Source organism: Acomys russatus, chromosome 25 (assembly GCF_903995435.1).
Source record: "Acomys russatus chromosome 25, mAcoRus1.1, whole genome shotgun sequence".
In the NCBI taxonomy this organism is placed as follows: domain Eukaryota; kingdom Metazoa; phylum Chordata; class Mammalia; order Rodentia; family Muridae; genus Acomys; species Acomys russatus.
Window position 1 is genome coordinate 39,557,135 of NC_067161.1, and position 12,572 is coordinate 39,569,706.

General features: G+C 43.5%; 2 protein-coding genes and 1 pseudogene across 2 annotated transcripts; all 3 read left to right on the forward strand.

Annotated features, from left to right (window-relative positions):
- The first annotated feature begins 443 nt into the window (after positions 1-443).
- LOC127207923 (olfactory receptor 2T33-like) lies at positions 444-1,373 on the forward strand. The gene has a single exon (XM_051167279.1). It carries the CDS (start codon positions 444-446, stop codon positions 1,371-1,373), a length of 930 nt encoding a protein of 309 aa, XP_051023236.1.
- An 8,382-nt stretch (positions 1,374-9,755) lies between these two features.
- LOC127208499 (olfactory receptor 2T8-like) lies at positions 9,756-10,752 on the forward strand. Its single transcript, XM_051167983.1, is given in 2 exon segments — positions 9,756-10,718; positions 10,721-10,752. Coding segments are annotated over 2 exon segments (990 nt in total). The 5' UTR covers positions 9,756-9,760.
- A 452-nt stretch (positions 10,753-11,204) lies between these two features.
- LOC127207924 (E3 ubiquitin-protein ligase TRIM58-like) overlaps positions 11,205-12,572 on the forward strand; it is an 11,660-nt pseudogene continuing 10,292 nt past the window's right edge.

Sequence of the window (12,572 nt, forward strand, 5' to 3'; positions counted from 1 at the left end):
CATTTTTACAAAGTGAACATCAAGGACATTGGTAGGTTATACATACCACTTTAAACTGTTGGAATTTATATAACATATAAGGCTCACTCAAGTTTGTGTGACAAGTGAGTGCTCTTACCCACTGATCCATAACCGCAGCGTCACACTGGGAAAAAAAATTAAAAATCCCACTAAGTTGAAATATTCTGTCATTTGGTTGCAAGCCACTAAAAAAAAAAATCATTGTCAGACTAAACATGGTGGCTTTTAATCCCAGCATTCAAGAGGCAGAGGCAGGAGGATCTCTGTGAGCTTGAGGCAAGCTTGGTCTACAGAGTGAGTTCCAGGACAGCCTATCTTCAAAAAAGAAAAAGAAAAAGAAAAAGAAAAAGAAAAAGAAAAAGAAAAAGAAAAAGAAAAAGAAAAAGCAAGCATCCTCCTGTCTTGCAGGTTTGATCAGAGCCATGGAGACGCCCAATAATGCCACAGCGGTGGACTTCCTCCTTCTTGGGCTCTTCAGCCACACTCAAGCCCACTTGTTCCTGTTTTCCATGGTGTTAGCAATCTTCGCCGCCTCCCTGATGGGCAACACCCTCATGATCCTTCTCATCTGCAGGGACCCCAGGCTCCACACGCCCATGTACTTCCTTCTCAGCCAGCTTTCCCTCATGGACATGATGCTAGTCTCCACCATCATCCCCAAGATGGCAGCCAACTACTTGATGAGCACAAGGTCCATCTCCCCCGTGGGCTGCGGTTCCCAGATCTTCCTGTTCCTCACCTTGGCAGGGGGCGAATGTTTCCTCCTGGCAGCCATGTCCTATGACCGCTACGTGGCCATATGTTATCCCCTGCGCTACCACGTCCTCATGAGCCCGAAGCTGTGTGCGTACCTGACCTTGGGTTCCTGGCTCCTGGGAGCCTCCGACGGGCTGATGCAGGCAGGCACCATCCTCAGTTTCCCCTTCTGCCACTCTCGGACAATCAACCACTTCTTCTGTGAGGCGCCTTCCCTGGTGCGCCTCGCCTGTGCGAACACCAAAGTCTTCGAGTTCTTCATGTACATCTGCTGCGTCCTGATGCTCCTCATCCCGCTGTCCCTCGTCCTGGCTTCCTACTCGCTCATCCTGGCCGCGGTGCTCCGCATGCGGTCCTCGGCAGCCCGGAAGAAGGCCTTTGCCACCTGCTCTTCACACCTGGCTGTGGTGGGGATGTTCTACGGGGCCATCATATTCATCTACATGAGGCCCAAGTCCCACCAGCCGGAGGTGGGGGACAAAGTGGTGTCTGCCTTCTACACCATCTTCACGCCGGTGCTGAACCCCCTCATATACAGTGTGAGAAACAAGGAGGTTAAGGGGGCCTTGAGGAAGTGGCTGCAGAAGGTGGCGTGATAAACACGCAGAGGGAAGTTCGCCAAACCAGCTCCGCTCAAATTAGGCACACCTCACTCGCCAACCCAGCTTATCTGCTCTCTTGAACTCACTCTTTTGTGTTGTATTAACTTATGTGATGCTCCTTTGCCATTTTATACTCTAATTTTTACAAAGCATTTGGAAAAATCTGTTTAAAAATTAACTTGTCCTGGTGGTGTCCCTTATGCTAGATACTGTGCCTTGAAATAGGGTCTCAGAGATGAGAGGCAGAGACACAGGTCTAGTTAGCTAGATTTTAACCATGTAATTAATTCAATGTTTGTTATATTATGTACACTGTCAAGAGAAAGATGAATAAATATATATATATACTATAATAATTTTTATAGTAGTGTCTAATTTATTATTATGAAGTAAATTATTAAATAAAATATATAACCAATAAGAACTGTTAAGCATAAAATTCATAAAGCATATGTCAAAATGTTTCAGGGGCGTTTTCCAAGAATACTAACAATTTAAAAAATTCTTGCTGGGTGTGGTGGCTCATGCCTTTAATCCCAGCGCTCGAGAGGCAAAGGCAGGCAGATTGCTGTGAGTTCGAGGCCAGCCTGGTCTACAAAGTGAGTCTAGGACAGCTAAGGCTACACAGAGAAACCCTGTTTCGAAAAAAAAAATCTTAAAAAGGAGATGAGCAGAAACGACTTACAGCTTAAAAACTGTAGCTTTATTTAACATCTTTAACAACTACAAAAAAAGAGTTACAACTAATCAAAAGAATAACTCAAGCATAATGAAATTTCCAAATTTTCATTTAAGAATGTTTGAAGGTGAGATCATTAAGAAGTGGTTAGGCTTTAAGGGCACCACTCTCATGACAGGAGGACACTCATGTCATTATAAAAGTCTGAACTAGCCCAACATGGTGACAAACACCTGTGATCTCATCACTTGGGAAGCTGATGTAGGAGAATTCTAAATTTGAGGGCAGCCAGGATTACATAAGACCCTGTCTTAAATAATAAAATGAAACAATACTGAGTGTGACCTTTTCCATACCCTCCCAAAAAAAGCTAAAAAAAGAAAACCCACAACTCATCTGAAAAGGAATAAGTGTTAAGTAATTTTTATAAAACTGTGTTTGTTTCTCAGTTTCTCTCTTAACCCAGCTATCACCCTGAAGACTCTATTATACTATTTTAACAAGCTTCACAGCACCATAACTGAGCAGCTATTACGATATTCTTAGCCCTCTAAACTAATCTGGCTTCCTTCCAGAGTAAATCCCCCCAGACACTTGCACCTTGTGGCTTTCCCTGATCCAACACCTCTCCTAATGTCTCCTGGACCTCTGCTTGTGACTGAATCCCCTACTTCCTCCTCTAACTCTTCCCCTGTCTGGCAGGAAGTCCAACCCTATTTTCTCTCTGCTCAGCTATTAGCTGTAAGCTCCTTATTGGCATATCAGGGGACAACTGGGGAGCAGTGTCCACACAACATTGAGACAAGAGATTCTCAGAACAAGGATTGCAACCAGATATTGGGAGTACAGAAATCAGCATTTGAATTATATAATAACCTTATGCCTAGAAACAAGAGATAGTTTATTGCAAATATGAATGCCTATGACTCTTTCAGATTTAGGTTTACCCCAAATCCCATGTTCTAACGTGGTATTAGTTTCATGAGGTTTTTTTTTATAATAACAGAATAAAGAAAATTTAGAGATCAATACACTTTTCAAACACACTTGGGGGAACTGGCAAATAGGCAGGCTACAGTGAGGCAGGGACATGTCAGGTGCGGGCTCATGCACTATCTGATAGTGCTCTTGGCCCTTTGGTTGTGGGAAGCGCTCTGCATGTCCCAACTGATTTGCTTAATATGTTAGGTCATATGTAGATGATGACCAAAGATTGCCAAAGGTAATTTGGTTCTGGATTTGCAACATCCTAATCCCTCCACAACCACTGCATCGTCAAACAGTTCATCAGTCCTGAAAGTTCAGTCTATTCCAAGGTCATTGCCAGCCCTCTCTTGCCTTTTCTTGTCCTTCCGCCTTCTACCATCTGATGATACAGAATGAATTTAGACTTCCCTGCTGTAGAGCACTGAAGAAACAATAGCATTCCATATTTGGTAGCCAGGATGTGGTATTCTGCTTTGGCCTCACAGGATGGAGGGAGACAGCAAGTACAGGTGAATTAATGGACACAAGAGGCAAAAGGATAGGAAGGGGAAAAAAAAACACCCAGGCACTGTGGCAAATGTCACAGTCCATCATCTTGTTGATTGCTTTGAGTCAGCCTCATAGCTTGTCATGTGAAAGACAAGTTTTCATAAAGGGAGGGTCCACAGTTTGCATATATGTTTCCTGTGTAGTGGTTTTTCTATGAAGAGACTTGCAGCACCAACAAAACAAAGGCACACTGGACAAGCCATATTTTTGGATCTCATGAGAAGTGCTAGCAGTAGCATCTGAGCTGACCTGAGCCTTCTCTGTGTAAAGGCAGACCTGGTCCTTTTTACAGCCCTTTCCTGTCCTCCCCCAAAGCAGAAAAATCTTTCCCTCTTATACCATTAACATCTGAATACTGAATTTAGGGCTTACCACACTGTTTCCAACCTTTCTCTGGTGCTGGTGCTGGTGCTATCAGGAACCCCTCTATTTTGGTGGACTATTGGCATTCGTTTTCTGCCTTCTGTGTGCCCTAATACAGCATCCACTCCCATGTCCTGTAGAAGTGGCTTGTTAGCAATGTCTGGGCTTCTCCTGTGCTGCGCATCTTCCCCCTTTAGTACCTAAAGTCCTGCTCCAGAACTGCCCAGGATGTTGAATCTGGCAAGTCTTAGCTGAATCCCTCTCAACCTATTTTTCTTTGTGAGAAAAACTGCTAAGACCAAGGTCATGGTCCATTCCTGGGAGCAAACCACAGCCATTGTCTACACCGTGACCCTAAAGCAGAAGAGTGTAGGCACTGCAAGACTCTCAGAGCCTATTCCGTACCACGTAACTTTCTCAGGAGCTTTGGCCGGGGCCATCACTGTTCATTTTTCACCCTTTGCTCAGTTTTGTTTAGTTCTTCAAGTGTTGCTCCTCAGAGGTCTTCCCATCAACTTCCTGGATGCCCATCCCTGCCTGTGTGTTCTCCAGGAGCCCCAGGGGTGCCCTCTCTGAATGAGGAGCACAACAGCACATTACACAACCCTCTGTTGTTCAAGATGGCTGGCCTGGGCCTCTTGGCTGTGCTTTTGGGGAGATAACAGTCCATCTTCATGATGGGTGATCCTGCTACTCATCCTTAGTCATACGGTCCTCAAAGAACCTCAACCAGATGCCCACGTGGGGTGCACTCTCGGCTCCCCAGAGCTTCTCAGCCCTGTTCTTGCTCTTGCCGGACTCAATGTCTCTAGTCATTCTTGAACCCAATAGACGCTCTCAGGGCTCGAGTTAGTCATGGCTCAGGGTTGATTCTGTGACAGGGCAGCATCCTTTGAGGGCCCCTAAATGCTCTAGCACAGTGGTGGCCAGAAATGAAAAGGATAGGAAAAACAGGAATGTGGAAAGCTTCTACGCTGAATGTCCATGATGCTCCACTTTACTTAGCTGGAGTCTAGAGAGGTTTGCTGGTTGTTTGTTTGTTTGTTTCAGAAAATATAGTAATGTGGGTTTAAATTTAGAGTGTACACATTTGATAAATCATAAATCCAAGCAGGATTTGCCAGCTTGATAAAGGTCTACATCTGATGAAAGAAATATATGCGAAGAGCTGGGGATGTAGCTCAGTTGGTAGAGTGCCTCCAGCTCCAGCAACATATAAATCTACTGTGGTGTAATATGTGAGTACCTACAATCCCAGCACTTGGGAGGTGGAGGTAGGAGGATCAGGAGTTCAAGGCTAGCCTCTGCTACTAAGCTAATTTAATAGTTTGCTTTTAAGCCACTCTGAGCTACATGACACTCAGTTTCATTAAATAAGTAAATAGTAAATAATGTAAAAATCTGTGCTTTGAATAAAATTAAATGGGAATTTCATTTCACCAAATTATCTTACATTTTTAACTAGGCCCATTTCCCTAACATGTAATTCATGATAAAGAGCTTTTGTTTTGCTTTGTTTCCAATTATCTGTTTCCATATGTAGAATCTGGGGTTTCTATATGGCAGTAGATAATTCAAAAGTTGCAATGTATGGATCCAAACTCCCAGGGTGGACAGCATCTGTAAACATTTAAATCAAATGGCCAAATATCATGAAATACATCTAACCTGCAATGTGTCATTGATGTGAATACAGCCTGGAGATGCTGTTGCTGTTGTTGTTGTTATTATTATTATTATTATTATTATTATTATTATTATCATATTTTACTATGCAGACACAAACATGCACATATAAAACCAAAATATAAATATTTTGTGAATGCATACAAACAGGTGCATATGACCCAACCTTAATTGTCTCAAGTTGAGCCCAAGAACAACAAAATACATGAAACTCCCTCCCTCCTCAGACTTCATTTTATTTCAGTTACTGTTTGACAATCATGCTGTTCTGAATGGCAGACAGTTTAATCTTCCTATCTGCTGAAGTCTTACAGGAAATACCAGAATCACATGACACCAGAATCACATGACTTCGTGGTTCATACACTTGAAATCACAACCCTCTTCCAGAAACATTTATTTACATTTTTTTTCCTCTTGACTCTGTCATCCCCGGGAGTCACAGCTTTATGAGACATGTAGAAATTTCACAATCTCCTGTGGATTTTAAATTTTTCACCACACAGCAAACACGTCTGGCAACTGAACTGCCACCCGGCAGCTCTGGGGTATTGTTAGGCTAGTGCTTGTTGTCAAGCAGCGGGCCCATCCTCATGACATTTCAGCCCAGGCACTGATATAAGGAAGATGAGGGACAGGCTAGAACAGACCTTCCCTCCAGGTGGGGACATCAGATGCAGCATTGAGGGTGCAGACTGCTGGGCATCAGTTTTGGCTCTTGTAAGTAGGTCATGTCAACCTCTGCATATCTGATTATTTGTGAAATTCAACTCTTGAAAATACAGTTCCAAACCACAAAAGTGGAGGTGGAGGAACAAGGAGTCCTACACAGAAAATCTAGTCCCACCACCCCAGAAATTTTACCAAAAAAAGGCTCCCCTGTTGTACATTATGATACCTGATGAATGAAAATGTGGTTAATTCTTTTTAAAAAGAATCCATAATGTCATCAATATAAACAACTTCTCCGTTACTACCTTATTTTTCACATGCAGATTGCTTTTCATTTCAGTATCCTGAAACTTAGACTTGTAAAATTACTGTTAACGATGAATTTGGGGCAGTGTGGGAAGGAAATTATACATTCTGATTTGTCTGTGGTTTCTCAAGAAGCTTTTGTAAGAGGAACGGCTGTGACTGTGATTCCAAGTGCAAAAGATGCAAGTGCACTTTTGAGTAAAGATGTCAGCTTGCTCACGCCATTTAAGAAAGGACTGTGCAAACGTGGCAGAAGATGTCAAGTCAATGGACACAGGCAGAGAGAGTAAGAGGAAGCCTTGGGTTTTGGGGTGCAACACTTCCCCATCCCCTGCATTCCTCAAGCTGGAGGTCTCACTCCCTAGCAGTGCATTTAGCGTGTACCTGAACGAGCTCAGTCTCCAGGGCCAGTTTCAACCACAAATCATTTCCAAGGTCAGACTTATAGGAACTGACTGATCCCAATAGCTACTCTGTGGAGGTTTAGAAACATTTTCCATAGTAGTAACTTGTCTCATTTGTATGTAGAGATATAGGCAGTAATTTTAATAAAAACAAGTTACCACACAGATTCATAATGACTGATCACTTTTAACCATTTATTTCACCTTTAAAATGTGCATGTAACCCTCTATCATCACTAAAAAGCTGAGCAAAACATTTCAAACTTAAAAATTGCTCAAATTTAAGTAGAAATTTCACAATACATCATTTCTAGGACTGGGCATATAAATCCATGGTAGAGAGCTTGCCAAGCCTATGTGAGGCCCTACATCTGCTCCCAGCACTGTATAAATAGAACAAACAGAAAATGTGGTGTGGTTTTATTTTTTAACAGAGAAATGGGGGCAGCTGTTTGAGCTGATTTTCTGGAACATATAAACCTCTTTTGCATTTTTAAACACAAGACTCATCATTGCTGGGTTTGTTGTTTTGGGGTTTTTTTTGTTTTTTTTGTTGTTTGTTTGTTTGTTTGGTTGGTTGGTTGACTTGTTGTTGTTGTTGTTGTTGTTGTTGTTGTTTTCCAGACAGGGTGTGTCTGTATAGCCCTGGCTGTCCTGGACTCACTTTGTAGACCAGGCTGGCCTCGAACTCACAGCCATCTGCCTGCTTCTGCCTCCCCAAGTGCTGGGATTACAGGTGTACGCCACAGTGCATGGCCATCATTGCTGTTTCATGTGTTATCTTAGTTATCAAAATACAAACTCCAACGTTTGTTGTCAAGCATCTCATTAATTTAGTACACATGTGTTCACAAAGGGAGGAAGATGCCTGCTGCACTGGCCACAGACAGATGACATCACAAATGGGGGGGCCCAGTGGTTGCAGGGTCCCACATGACTGAGGGAGAGAGAACAGTGGCTTCCGGCAGCTGAGGGGTGAGAAGAATGGGGGGTTTTGCTCGGTGAGTGCTGAGTCCTCACTTGGAGGCATTAAGAACGTTTAGAAGACGGATTCTAGTGACACCGTAGTGCCTATGTACCTAACATAGTTACTGTGGCTGTAGAACGTAGCTTAAGAAAGTTGCTCCGTGCCCTCCAGGGGCCAAAATGACACAAACTTAAAGTTTCTCCTCTCTTCAATAATGGGATATTGGAACAGTGGAGGGGGAAAAATGAGTCATGGGGGTTCTAAGTCTTCAGTAATGTGATGTACTGAGTGCCATGGCCATGGTTCCATAGTGTTTCTGGAGGGAGAAATAATATAGAGCCTAGAATGTGGGCAAACCATGAGCTGAGCAGAGAGAACATACTTTCAATGTAACTTTCAAATAATAAACTAGTTTTCAAAATAGTTAACTAACAAACAACCAACTAAAATGCTCCAGGACTTGGCCAGGGGCTGAGTGAGCCCTGATGACATTGTTCCAGGCATAGCTATGATTTTACCTGAGGAGAGACATGTCGAGGGGCAAGGGGTACCCCAGAAAACACAGGCTGCCTCTAGACTCTGGAACTAGACAGTGCCCTTGAGAATGAATCAGTATCCACATCTTTGTAGCTGTGAGCATTTTGATTCAATAAAGCTCAAACAGTCATGGCACCGTCAAGTCAGAGATTAAAATGAAAGTAAAGATTTAAAGTCTTGGTAGCAGGAATCATTTTTTCCCCCTGCAGTTAGGCAGACACTAGGGTCCCTGGATTATCCACTGAATGGTGAAGTTATATGATTGTGAAGAGGGAGGGGTTGTCTGATATGGAAAAGTACTTTGGAACGGTCCATTAGAAGGTGCATTTAGTGTAACAGTTCCACACTGTAGAAACGCCCCAGAAGGCCATGTTATTTGAAGCGTCAGCTTCTGTAAGCAGAACGTAGTGAACTCCCACCCCAGGGTGAGTCTAGCCTCTGTCCACAGAGTCTGCCTTTTCTGTTTCTGGATCTGAGAGCAAACACCCTTTTGTTTGACATGATCTTTATTATTCAGTGTTAGAGGGAGTCTTGTGAACTTGGTGTTTTCAATAAACTTTGATGGGGCCAGGGCTGTGGTTTAATAGGTAGAATTTTTACCTGCCATGCACAAAGCCCTGTGTACAATCCCCAGCCATTACATAAACCAGACATGATAGTACATGTCCGTAATCTCAGTACTCGGGAGGAGGAGCCAGTAGGATCAGAAGTTCCTAGGCCATTTCTAGCAAATTCAAGGCCAGCCCAGGGTTACATGAGACCTTGTCTCAATAAATAAACAAACATATTGCACTATGATAAATGTGTCACCTACATTAACAAGTTCCCTAAGTTGTATTCACAAATATATCTTAATTTGGTTAAGTGCCTAAGACTTACTTGTGCAAAATATAGTGTGCATGAAGATATACGTGACAAATACACAAACTGTTCTCAATGATTTATATGGATCTCAGGTGATGGAAAGTCAGGAATCACTTGCCACTTAGAGAATTTTGCTCCATTATACCAATTAACTCACTGTTGATGATGAGACGTTTGTCAGGTAAACCTTGGAAATGAGAAAAGGTTGATGCCAATTTTGTGACCAGGAACCATTTTGCAAACATGGATGAAGGATTTGCAATGGGTTTCACCACTTCTCCTAGGCCTGTGTTAGTTCACACAGCATAACAGATGACGAAGCTCTCTTCTGTCCCTCCATTTGCAGTGTCGCTCCTGCTGTTAAGTCATGGACGAGGGGAATGCCACGGCAGGCTTCATTCTCCTAGGACTGTTCAACCACACCAGAGCCCACCTGGTCTTCTTTGTGCTGGTTCTCACTGTGGCCCTCAACTCCATGTTGGGCAATACCCTCCTGCTTCTCCTGATTCACCAGGACTGCCGGCTCCACACACCCATGTACTTTCTCCTGAGCCAACTCTCCCTCATGGACATGATGCTGATCTTCACCATAGTGCCCCAAATGGCAGCTGGTTACTTAATGGACAAGAAGTCCATCTCCACTGCTGGCTGTGGCTTCCAGATCTTTTTCTTCCTTACACTGGATGGTGGGGAGTGCTTCCTCTTAGCAGCCATGTCCTATGACCCCTATGTGGCCATCTGCCACCAGCTGCGCTATCCAGTTCTCATGAGTGGGCGGTTGTGTCTAAGACTGATCTTGGGGTCCTGGCTCCTGGGAGCAGCTGATGGAGCCATGCAGGCCGCTGCCACCCTGAGCTTCTCGTTTTGTAACCGGGATGAAATCGATCATTTCTTTTGTGAGGCCCCCGTGTTGCTGCGCTTGGCTTGTGGTGACACATCTATCTTTGAGTTTGTCATGCACATCTGCTGTGTATTGATGCTTCTGGTCCCCTTCTCCCTCATCCTGATGTCGTATGGCCTCATCTTGACTGCCGTCCTCCGAATGCGGTCCACAGAAGGCCGCAGGAAGGCCTTTGCCTCCTGCTCCTCGCACTTGGCGGTAGAGGGCCTCTTTTATGGAGCAGCCATCTTCGTTTACATGAGGCCCACATCCTCCACGTCAGCTAACCATGACAAGGTAGTATCGGCATTCTACACTCTTGTCACCCCCATGCTGAACCCCCTCATCTACAGTCTTCGGAACAACGAGGTCAATGACAGCCTGCGGAAGTATGTGGCTTGTTGTATTACCCTAACTAGGAAGGATGCTTTGGTTTGCTTGGACCTTTTGGTTGTGCGAAGAGGAAAGGTATGCAGTAGCCCCTTCGTCACAGGAGTTACGTTTCAGGATGCCCAGTGGATACTTGAAGCCACTGAGAATCCCAAACTCTGCTGTTTACATTTTTCCCACTGTAACTCAACACTTCCATCCTCCAGCCAGAACTGGGGAGCCTGAGGAGCCTCAGCAAAACAATCGCTAAGTTGCTTTGTCCTTCCGCTCAATTTCGTGGCTGCGTTTGTTCTTGCTGTGGGCATTGGCAAACTAATGCCCGCTTAGTAAGCGGAGAGCTTCCATAGTTTAGCTTAGTAAGTCCTCTTCAGCTTGTCCTTAACATATCTGAACCTCAGCATCATGATGTGAGCCCTTTGGGGCATTATTGAATGAACTACAGGCCACAGAACTGAGGCGGCTCCTGTGTGACGTGGATGGGTAGCACACACAGAGGATTCACTGGCCAGAAGTGGGCATCAGGACCGTGGGTCGTCTCAACATGCCACTCAGGAGGCAGCACTGTAAGAGGGTGAGATGAACGCTTCTGGTATGCTTCATGTTTTATTCTTTTCAGTTGGCAGTTGTTGGAAGGTAGCTATGAGTACAGAAGGCAAAGCCACAAGTAAGGGGGGCAGGGCGTGTGCACCTATACTCGTGTCTTGGGTTATTTTCTGCCTTACGAGGTTTGGTAAAATGGCACGCCGGCAGCTGACTGTGGAGCTGCCTTCTCATTTCAAACTGAATTCTTTAAAAAAAAAAAAAAAAAACAAAACAAAAAAACCAGAAAACTCAAATTCTCAGTGAAAAATTCTCACGCCTCACCGCACAAGAATTTTTCTACCCATGCGGGATGAAGCAACCTTGACAGCCAGTTTGTTTCAAGATAGGGTGACCAAAACACAGTGTTCAGGCCAGAGGGTGCTCAGCAGTAAGACTTAGCTTCCAGCCAATTCTACAGACCTCTCCCCTTGCATCTGTATGAAGAGATGCAAAACTCAAAACTGCACAGAGGTCCGCTGAGCCCTTTCCTCATGGAACATCTGCCCGTGGACCTAAGCAGCAGTCTGAATTCCGTTTCTGTCCTATACTGTCAGATCGCTGGAAACCAATGGCACTCACTTCTTATGTCTTGATTTCTGTGTGTTCGATGGTTGTGAAGATTCTCTGCATTTTGCATGCTCCAGTGTCTATTTTTTTAAACTGCTAATAGTACACTAGTGTTTCTACAAGGCTTCATCAACACTTTCTGCTCCGGAAGTCTCCTGAGTGTGGCTGTAACTCACTCTGCTTCCTGTGTGTGGTTTGCAGGTGGTTGCTGATGCTCAGTGTTTTTATATTGACTTACTGCTAGGTGGGGCATCGTCTGTGGTTAACTTTGTATTCAGTCTTGGAAAAATGAGAAATAAGAATGTTGCTGTTTCTGCAGCAAACAATTTGGGATTCACTCAGGTATCAAAGGAGTGTTTGGAATTTTAAAATAAAACTGTATGTTAGAATGTTCTCATTCAATGTCTGGAGTTGTTTGTTTGTTTGTTTTGTTTTGTTTTGTTTTTGTTTTGTTTTGTTTTTTTACTTAGCATGTACTTGGGAGCTCCTTTTTATTTTTATTATGTTTCTTTTTTAACATATACATTTATATTATTACACATAAATAAAATAAACTACACACAGCAGGAAGAACCACAAAACAATAAGGAATTATATAAATGTTATATTCATAGTGATTTGGCTATTTGTATTTGGCAAACTTGAAGTAAACATCTTTCCTATCTGTTGAGTCTAAAATTCTGAATTAAAATCAATATATATCATATCTCATCTCTATTAACTTAAAACATCTACCTAGATCTAAAAAACATCTTAATCC

What these genes read in the sequence shown, in the direction of transcription:
- LOC127207923 (XM_051167279.1), top strand. Translation starts at nt 444, where the DNA reads ATGGAGACGCCCAATAATGCCACAGCGGTGGACTTCCTCCTTCTTGGG.